The sequence below is a fragment of the Centruroides sculpturatus genome, unplaced genomic scaffold (assembly GCF_000671375.1).
Source record: "Centruroides sculpturatus isolate CEXI.00-Female unplaced genomic scaffold, Cexi_2.0 scaffold1435, whole genome shotgun sequence".
NCBI lineage: Eukaryota > Metazoa > Arthropoda > Arachnida > Scorpiones > Buthidae > Centruroides > Centruroides sculpturatus.
Window position 1 is genome coordinate 6,348 of NW_019386549.1, and position 10,913 is coordinate 17,260.

At 32.0% G+C, this 10,913-nt stretch overlaps 1 protein-coding gene across 3 annotated transcripts in view; it reads left to right on the forward strand.

Moving 5' to 3' along the window:
• Positions 1 to 8,290, forward strand: part of LOC111615280 (clavesin-1-like) — a 9,748-nt gene extending 1,458 nt beyond the window's left edge. For 2 of the 3 annotated variants that reach the window (XM_023356700.1, XM_023356699.1), the window contains 4 exons: positions 4,131 to 4,367; positions 4,443 to 4,636; positions 4,713 to 4,823; positions 8,026 to 8,290. In XM_023356700.1, the coding sequence (XP_023212468.1) occupies positions 4,131 to 4,367; positions 4,443 to 4,636; positions 4,713 to 4,823; positions 8,026 to 8,208 (725 nt within the window). In that variant the 3' untranslated portion in view covers positions 8,209 to 8,290. The remainder of the gene's footprint in view (positions 1 to 4,130; positions 4,368 to 4,442; positions 4,637 to 4,712; positions 4,824 to 8,025) is intronic. The other variant, XM_023356701.1, reaches the window with a different exon arrangement.
• Positions 8,291 to 10,913: the final 2,623 nt, after the last annotated feature.

Below are 10,913 nucleotides of genomic sequence, written 5' to 3' on the forward strand. Positions count from 1 at the left end.
TACAGACGATAGCAAACGCACTTGAGCTGCTCCGTAGCGTGGCGCAGGGCGGAGGAAAGTAGTTCAGCTGCTCATCCACTATTGGTCCAGATTCTATCAATCTTGTCGCAACACGAGTTGGCGACGACGTTTTAGGAGTTCCTTTATACGAATATTGCTACAATTTTTTCGCTACGTTATAGGAATTTCCGTTATAGGAACCCACGTTATAGGGGATCGACTATAATTAAATAACTATAAATATTACAGTTGGAAGCTTCTTGCCTGTAATAAATTACATAATCATTTCAAAGTAGCAATTGGTTATAGGAATATTTCGACATTACAAAAGTATGGATACCGTTATCACGAAATTTTAAAATATTGATACCGATATCGGTACTGGAAATCTTTTCGGCTGTCGCTCTTCAGTGTGGGGCGTCGTCTTCCAGTGGCTTTCACTGCCAAGAAGGAATTCTGCACATTACAAGAAAGGATAAATGGGCTTCGCAGCAGCATTTAATATTTTCTCTCTTTGTTCAGGAGTGCATATACTTTTTATTTCAGGTGGATCGATCTGCGAGATTGGATCAGTCTTTGTACATGATACAGATCGTTTCTGTCTTGCGTTTTAAGTGGTGGAAAGTATCTAGGTAGGATGGAATCGTATTTACTCCGTGAATGAAATTGCTGACAAGGTGGAAATATAAACGTGTCTCCTCCACGCATTCTTCTCGTACAATTTCTCAAAACTCTCTCTTAATAGTCCTACCTATTTTTTTAATCTTAGTTTATCGGATAGTTTAACAATAATGATTTTACTTATCATTTATAAGTTTTAAATATTTTTTTATTGTAGACAGTTTTTTGCCGTTAACGATTAGCTTGATTGCTTGGCTTTAACCATAGTGGTTGCCATCTTTAATCTTGTTTATCTGATTCAAACGATTCTACATTCTGCTGGGATTAGGTTGATGACGATCCATGATCCTAGTTGCTTTTGTGTATACACAAAAGCAACTAGGATCATGGATCGTCATCTTTTGTGTATACACAAAAGCAACCGATCATAGAGATTGATCAGATTGCTATAGTTCATTTCTACGACCCATTTGAACGATCAGAGTAATTTTGGTTCTGTTTGATTCTAAAAAATTTTACACCGAAATCCCAGAGTAACAGTGGTAACCTACTAATTGAGAAAGTTTCATTACCACGACTAATGGAGGGGATGAAACTGATTTGGGGTTCTGAAAGAACGTTCATTGCTTGATATCGGGTCAGTCACGATAGAAATGGCCAATTGGAGCATATAAGGTATATAAACAGAATTTTCAAAGCTAATTAACGGCAAATAGGTCTCCCATAGACTTACCATTGAAACTTTGAATGATGGAGTTTTCTGGGAATCTTTATTGCGAAACTGTTTTGAAAACATGTTTATTCGTCTAAATACTGTCAAACAACTTTTCATTAGCAAATTAAAAGTGACAAAACGATTAAAACAAGCGATTTCATAGCGATTGTTTACATAATTCCAAGTGGTAATCTAAGGAGGCGTGACATTTCGAGGGAACTTTTCCGGCAATAGTTTTTACAGGTGGATCTAATAACAGACAAAGAAATTAACCAATTACTGTGTAAAAGAAAGTTTACTATCTATGTTACCTACCAATAATCTTCCTTTTTTTCCTCTAGTTGCTGTAGAATATTTTTAGGGGATGTATTTTTGAATATACGGAAATATTTCTGGCCCCAGGTTTGTGACAAAGCATTTAATATTTGGGACATTTAAAAAACACATACAAGAAAGCGAATCAGAGCTTAGATAGCAACAGACTTATTTACAGTTTGTAAAAACCGCTTCTAAAGTTGACAATTTTTCTTGAAAAATTCCTAAAACGTAAGACATTTTTGTTTCCGTTATAGATAAATAACAACGACATATTTTGAGTAGTTTTGTTGATTTCGACTTGAAAAACCCATTCCCACAAACACCTGAAATCAAAAAGCCACGAATAAAACTATGATATTCACAAAATTGATTTTTGAAACTGGATAACTATAACTCCCTGCGTGCCCCACATCGCAATAGCGCCTCGTGGCGCCTGACTCAGGGTTAATAGAGGAATCAAGCTTACAGCCTCGTTTGGCTTTAATAATCACGTTTATGAAGTAAACATACTTGCGTACTTCGTACTTGTTTGTATCCTTGTCCAATTTGAACAACCTGGCATAATGCATTTATTGAAGCTACTGGGTATGGTTAAAAATTAAGACAGCTTACGCACAAATATTCCAGATATTACAGTTTCCGACAAAGAACCTGTAATAACTGTAATATCTAAGAACCGAATTTTTAGAGTCCTGTCACAAATAGGCTATAGTTGTGTAGGGTATACTAGTCCCAAAGTGAGAGTCAGTTCAACATAAACAATAAGAAATGATTTTATTTGTTATTAATAAGGAACATATTCACCATTTTTGTGAATTATTTCATAAACTCTATATGGCATTCTTTTAATAAAATTTTTCTTCTGATCTGTGACTTTGTGCCAAGCATCGGTTTTTTTTAATGAATCCACTAATGTATATTGTTTTCCATTCCGATATACGTTTTTTGCTAAGATAAAGAATATGTTTTCTACAAGATTAACATTAAGATAACACAGAGATCAGTCCACGGCAGACACTATTTGGCAGAAACAACTTCCATTTTTATTATGAGTGCGTAAAGTATCTTGTAGAAATTGGAAAAGTTTCCTCTTAATTTATTGTGCAAATGGAATTAAGCACATATTTGCACATATTTAGTACAGTGGTACCTCAGGATACGAAATTAATTTGTTCCAAAACTGAGATCGTATCCTGAAAATTACGTATGCTGGGGCGTTCGTATCCTGAAATACCACTGTACTTACTGATATTCTTTACAATACGACCAGAGATAAACAGTAAATTTGTCGTAATACCCCTTCAATTGCACATTACACCAAAACATCTGGCCCATGCCTATAGAATTTTTACTCATCTCTCTGTATAGCTTGTTGCCATTTACCAATTTACGTCATGTGATATTTAGTCAACACCGCAGGCTTCTATTTGTGGCTCGTATTCAGAATTTGAAAATTTGTTTCATTTTTTTGTTGTATAGATGGTTTGAAAAGTCTGTATACTGTTGATTTCGACACATACATGGCTAGATAAAGTGAAATTTAGCACAGACTCATAATAGAAGTGATATTTTTTTTTAAATATGACTATTTGTGAGGGGAATTTAGTGGTGGAAGACATTCAGATTGTTGTTTTAGATTCTCCATTAGAATTGATGTAATTTGCCACAGCATTATGAGAATAATTCGTCGTGCTTTAAACTTACATCTATCAATCGGCCCATAGACTTTAGATGGCGGACTTTGACCTGGAATATCTTAGCCAATTGTCGTCTTTTATAGTATATATTTGCAGAAAATCATGTTTAATGGTCGTTCGGTTGCTTTAAACTCCGATCAAACAAAACATTTTCTGACTTGTGAAGAGCTACGCTTATGATTCTCTCAATAAAAAAAGAAGAGGCTTTAGAATTTATTCCTGTTATATCATTTTCTGTATGAGTTAAATAATAAATAATGTATATAAAATAGTCATTGGTATTGCTCTTAGGAAAAAGTACTGTTAAACTATAATACAGGGAAACAAATATTAATGTCACCTATTAGGTGCTTACTGCAGAGAGAACCACTGGGCGAAACTTTGTTAAATTTGGTTTGCACACATTTCAGATTTCAATTAAGAGTTTAGTAAATAAGATTCCTTTCAATTACTCTATATTTTTTCTATATGCCTACTGATTTCACGTATCCATATTTTACTTCTAGTATTCCAATAACCGTCTTTACACTAGATATAGATCTAATCTAGAATTCTCAGCTGAAATACTTCAGGTCGTCGACATATAGTGTACATGCATGAAATATTATATTGTCGCCTTTATGAAAGTTGTTCTTGAACATGTCTAATGTCAGTATAACTTTATGAAACAAGATAAATTACAAAATGTATGAATTGCAAGTTACACAAAAACTGCATGGTTTACATACATTTTATCATTAAGGATAATGTTATAACAATATATTATTTTATTTTAAAAGAAGAGGAAGGACTAAAATGCAGAACTGACGACATATTTCTCTTGAGTTTTTTAAGAGCAAGAAAATGTGACAGAGAAAGAGCTTTGAAATTACTTAAAAATTATTATGCAATAAGGAAGAAGTATACAGATGTATTCAAAGACCTTCGGCCTTCAGCATTGGAAACATATTTACAAATGGATATAATGTGTTCCAAACGATTAGAAACAGGTCAAGTATTGGGACTTGGAAGAGCAAGTAAGTTTTATTGTTTTACTTTTATATTAATTTTGATACTAAACCGTGTTCAACAACAAACTTACTTATTCGTAGATCATTGGGATCCAACTAAAGTAAAACCAATAGATATAGTTAAGTGTATAATACTTCTTATGGACATGGAAGTAAATGACCATCCGATGCAAGTAAATGGTGTTTATGCATTAATAGATGCCAAAACAGTATCATGGAGACATGCTATCCAGTTTACACCAAGAGTACTTTACTTGATTCTATCATGCTTTTTTGTGAGAAATATGTTAATAAATCATAATAATAAATTAATTTTAAAGCTAATAATGACTAAATACTCTAATTTTACAGCAATGTGCTCCGATTCTTCATAAAGGGGTTCACATCGTTAATGTTAACAAGTGCATTCATGCCATTATTGCCATGGCGTATCCATTTCTTCCTTATAAAATAAAACAAAGGGTAAGTAATTCTGAAAGAAAAATTTTATATTTAAAAGTTTTTAACTTCCTGAGAAAATTATTAATAAACGTATTCATATAAATAATATCGCGAATATCACATAATGTACAGTACAGTACTAAATTCTTATGTAAGTCTTATGTTCTTATATCGAATGATAAGTGTAGCTTTATTTTATTAAAAAATAAAGCAGAAGAAAATTAATTAAGAAGTTCAATAACAGAAAGTACTTTATCTGAGACATAAACTTGAATGTGCAAAGTTAAATATGAGCAGAAAAAATATCTTTTATTGCCAATTCTACATATATTTATAGGTGGATATCACAAAACATGGATTTTTAAATACGAATTTTTGCAAAAATAATTATGTTGCTACAAATTAAACATATTGTTTAGAAATGTATTTCTTATGTCAGACTTTAACATTAAGCCCATAAATGAGGCGAGTGAAAAAACACCTAAAATATGTTTGAGTTTGCGATGGCCGTAGGACAGCTCACGTGGTTTTTCTTCACATGTATAATAGTTTAATTAATAGGAGTCACTTTATTCGGGAAATCGCCCTTGGCAGCTATTTTCGTGTAGCTTTGTCTTATCAACCAACTAAATCAATTTATATTATATAATTGTTTAACGCGATTATATAAATCGCTGACCTTGTGTTGTAATTAATTTCACGATTTTTCAAAATTTAAAGTCAATTATCATTTGAAATTTAAGACATGAAGAAGTTCGAATTTTTATAAAATCTGTTTATCAGTGAATTAGCTCCAATCTGGTTTCGCTTGAAATAATGATATAATTGTATGAAGAACATATACACATGTACTTATGAGAAAATTGTAATACAATAGATCCAACCAAACAGAATTTTACTTGGAAAGAAGTTTTAGGGACTTACAATATGACACAAGTGACAATAGTAATACGTTTGTTATTGCATATATTAGATTGTTGCAAATGAAATTGCGAATTTATACTTTTGACTTCAAATGTTAATCAATTTAATTAAAAATTTAAATAAAATTTAATTAGGGGAGATCGGGGCAACTTCGGCATGCGGGGCAAGTTTGTCAAGCGCTTTTTTTAAAAAACAAATTTAAAAAAAACTTTGATTATAGGTTAGGCAGTTGAGTTTCATTGGTGGCTTGTTGAGTGTAGTGTTTTTATTGTTCTCCAACAAGCGTAGTTGAATTATCAAGCAAATTTTCATTTTCGTTCAATTCCATATAATATTTTTTTTCCATTTATATTGAATTGGCAGGTTTTGTTATAATTCCATGATAACGAAAGTTACTTTTCCTGTTAGAAGGATGTAACTTCAACTTATTCACGTGGCCAGATCGTGGCTTGGCATTCTGTTCTCAGGGTTGTACTTAATGTTTCGAAATCATGACTAGCGGGGTAAGATCGGCAACATAAAGCCACATTAGAAGCAAAGGATAAAAATCAAACAGATGATAAATGAAAACATGTTTGCATTTGTTATTCATGTATATATGTCTTTGAACTTGCATTTCGTTGTAATAATATTAAATGGGTGTTGGATTTGTATTTCTTTGTTTTAATAGTGAATTCCAACTTATACATTGTTAATAACATAATTTTATATACGTGCCTATCTTGCCCCATTACTGTTGCCCCTATACCAGGGGCAACTTTAATAAAAATAATTAAAATAATTACAACTTTACAAAAAGAGAGAAGTTGCCGATCTTGCCCCTATACCCGGGGCAACTTCGTCAATTTCTCTCTTCTTGTAAAGTTGTAATTATTTTAATTATTTTTATTAAAGTTGCCCCTGGTATAGGGGCAACAGTAATGGGGCAAGATAGGCACGTATATAAAATTATGTTATTAACAATGTATAAGTTGGAATTCACTATTAAAACAAAGAAATACAAATCCAACACCCATTTAATATTATTACAACGAAATGCAAGTTCAAAGACATATATACATGAATAACAAATGCAAACATGTTTTCATTTATCATCTGTTTGATTTTTATCCTTTGCTTCTAATGTGGCTTTATGTTGCCGATCTTACCCCGCTAGTCATGATTTCGAAACATTAAGTACAACCCTGAGAACAGAATGCCAAGCCACGATCTGGCCACGTGAATAAGTTGAAGTTACATCCTTCTAACAGGAAAAGTAACTTTCGTTATCATGGAATTATAACAAAACCTGCCAATTCAATATAAATGGAAAAAAAATATTATATGGAATTGAACGAAAATGAAAATTTGCTTGATAATTCAACTACGCTTGTTGGAGAACAATAAAAACACTACACTCAACAAGCCACCAATAAAACTCAACTGCCTAACCTATAAGCAAAGTCTCCTTTTAATTTGTTTTTTAAAAAAAGCGCTTGACAAACTTGCCCCGCCTGCCGAAGTTGCCCCGATCTCCCCTATAAAAATAAGACAATAACGCGTTGGCAAAAAGTCTGGAGAATGAGGTAGATGAGAAAGAATTTCATTTGAATACATTAATTTTTTGTGAGCAATAATTAAAGAATCTTAAAATTATGTTCTTTATCTTTCTCATCGAATTCGAGTGGTACCCATTTGTCGTGCTTCTTGACTTTTCTTTTAGTTGTGGAGAAGTGATTGAATAATATCCGGTATGTTCCACCTTTCTGCGATTTCTCGGACTATCAGATGATGTTCTTCAATTCTGATTTTTGAGAATAGTATTTCCGGAATAAAATGTTTTATACGAATGCCTTGTGGCCTGCTTACTTACCGAACGTTCACCGAAAGTTGTATTCGTATTTTGAGTTGATTCGGCTGCAATATGTCCCTGTTTATACACGTAAAAGAAAGTTATTCAATTTCTTTTTCTGCCATGCCACCAGAAAATGAATTCGTAAATGTTAATGGTAACGCCAAAACTATAAACGGTTCATCAAGAGTAGATGGGAGGACATGATGAGTTTTAGCAGCATATAACTAGGTAGCCAGTTTTCAATAAAATACTCTTTGGAGGCATCCTCCTTCGGCGGTTTGCCCATTTCTCTTATTGCCATATATGAATAAAACCAAACCAAACCTAATATAAAATCGTCGATTAGTATTTTTATACTTTACTGTAATTTTTCGTGCTTGTACTCAGATTATATTTTTTTATTATCTGATTAATTTCATAGTAATTGTATATATTACAGAATTTTTTGTTGTAAATTTATTACAGATTCATTTTCATGGATCTAACATGAAGGATCTCCACAAAGAAATCGATCCGAAATATCTTCCTGCAGAATTTGGTGGTGAATTGCCACCTTTTGATTCGACCGAAACTAAACAGCGGTTGAGAGACTTGGAAGAATTCTTTGTAGAAAACGAAAAATATTGGACTGAAGACAAAAATAACTGAACGTTGAAGTAAAAATATGTTGTTTGTTATTATATATTGAATTCTGTATATAAATTTACATTCGAATTATGTTGTACTTCTTTCTTTTTGTTGTTATAATTGAATGTATCATAAATTTTTTTTTCGATATTACAATAATTAATTATATGAAAAAATTATAACAGACGGCATCATCCGCAGTTTTAAATATTGTTTTTGTGAAAGTTACTCAACTCCTTGCTTGTTTTTTTAACAAGTAAAGTTTTAATAACCGATTAAGTAACATATTTAACTGTAATAATCTTATCATAAATGATATAAGCTTACGAATAACAGCCGGAATAGTAATAAGTAAGCAGAGCTGTTCATAGATCAGATAGTGTTTTATCTATAATCGAAATTCAAGGAAACTGCACGATTATTAAACACGATTATTAGTTATGTAAATATGCATAACTAGGCATGGCCGATGAGTTGACAAAGGCGGAAGTTTAAAATTTGACTAATATGCTGAGATATTCGAAATGAAATTTAGTAATTAAGCGAAGCGTAAATAAAGCACTTTGTAAGTCACTAAGTGTGATTTGTGTTACATTTACAGCTGCATATTTACCAAACTTATAATAATGAATGCAACATTAATCACTCTATCAATAGGCGTTTGATTTGATTTCCGACTCTGATATGAAATCTTGACTACATTTTCAAAATTAGTGTAATTTTAAACAGTATTTAATATTACTTTTCCATCTTTGTACAATAGTAAATGATTATTCATAATCTGGTAGACCAGATAAAACACCATAAATGGACTAATAGTTCCGAGGAGGACATTACGGATATCGTTGAATAGAAGAAAAATACTATTTATAGTCAAAATAACCTACTTATCGTCTATATCATATCATAAACACAAGTTATTATCTGATAATGGAATATACAAGGTGAAATTTCGCAATGTAAATCTGTAGACCGATTGCCATTTGTATGTTTGCAAAAACTGTTCCACCAGAAAACATTTTTTTAAAATATGTACAGCTGAGCAAAGTCCGATATTTTTACGAAGCCAGAATTAGCCTACTTGACGATTTGTCAAGGCAAAAGATAAAAACTTACGCAAATAAAAATATCATTTTCCTACAAAACTAGTGAAACTAGTTCAAGGTTTAAAACCTTTTCGACCAATCACTTTCTATTTCTAATTATGACGAGGGATGACGCAAATAATATTTATCTTTTAATTACTGCTCGTTCGATTGTATGATGCCCTGAACCTAACTAAAAAGGTTTTCTTTGTATTATCTGAGAAGTTGTTTTTAGTTACTTTAATGCAGTTGATGTTTTTTAGTTTTATGGATTTTGTGCAAGATCAGATTTTAAATTCATTTGCAGAAGATATGAATTAGCACGTGTTAGCATAATAAAATTGTATGAACATCATGAGTGCGGGTGTTGAAGGTAAACTCCACCAAGGCTTTTATTACAGTTGGGATGAAAAAATATTACAGGAATTTAGACGTAGCTACTTAGTAAGTATATAATTTTATTTGTCTATATATAAATGAGAATGATGTTTGTCTATAAGCAACCTTTTGCTAACTGTATTTGTGAAATATTGGTTCGGAATTTCGTTACACTTCTGAATAATCATATCTCTCGATGTTTTTAAAACGCATTTCCAAGATAATATTGTGAGAATCGGAAAAAAATCATACACTTAATTAATTAATATAATGTTGAGTTTAATACATCGATCTCGAATACGGTCCTAATCGGGATCGGAGACCTTTCCTTAGGACGGGATTCTAAGATATTTTTTTCATCTTTTCGAAAACGAAGAAATACTGCTTTCTTCAGAACTTCGCCGCCTTTCCCGAATAAGAAGACATCAATAAAGATTTAGAGTCGAGGTAGTTTCTTTATATTTGTTGTAAATTCTCTCTTTTACGCGATCAGATAGGAATTTAGAATCTCTTTGTGTACCTATAGTTATTTTTTATTTTATCCTCATTAAATTTGTTTTGTTTCTTTAAATGGTCTCGTTATTAAACTCAACTCTTTGCCAAAGTCTAATCACGGATCTACGATCTCTCCCTCACAGAACAGTATATAAATTTATTCATTATCTTATCTAACGCTCGAATAAGGTTAGTGTCAGGAAAAATCCACAGGAAGATCATACGAACTTCATGTACCCAAATTTTACAATACTAAAAACCCATCCTGGAGAACCTGCGGGCAGATCTTCCCGATCTAAATCCGAATAAGAGTGGAAAACAAGATTTCTCAACTCCAGATTCTCACAGTATATTTTTATAAATTTATGTATGTATATTGTATATTAAACTTAATTTCCTGTCTTAATATTATTAATTATTATTTTACCTGAACAAAAGATGAAGACCTAAACTGCAGAACTGACGACATATTTCTTCTGAGTTTTCTACGAGCAAGAAAATTCGACAGAGACAGGGCATTAAAATTGTTGAAAAATTATTACTCGACCAGGAAGAAATATCCAAATGTTTTCAAGAATCTAAGACCATTAGCGCTAGAAGAATTTCTGCAGTTGAATATGTGATTTGTAGGAGTTGATAAAGTTGTTTCTGTGTGGATGCATAAAGTTTTATGTCATCCATGTACATGAGATGTGACAGTGTAAACTGTGTTGTTTTTTCACGCCTGATATTGTAGCCATATTGCGTGTTGCTTAACATGTCGAATAA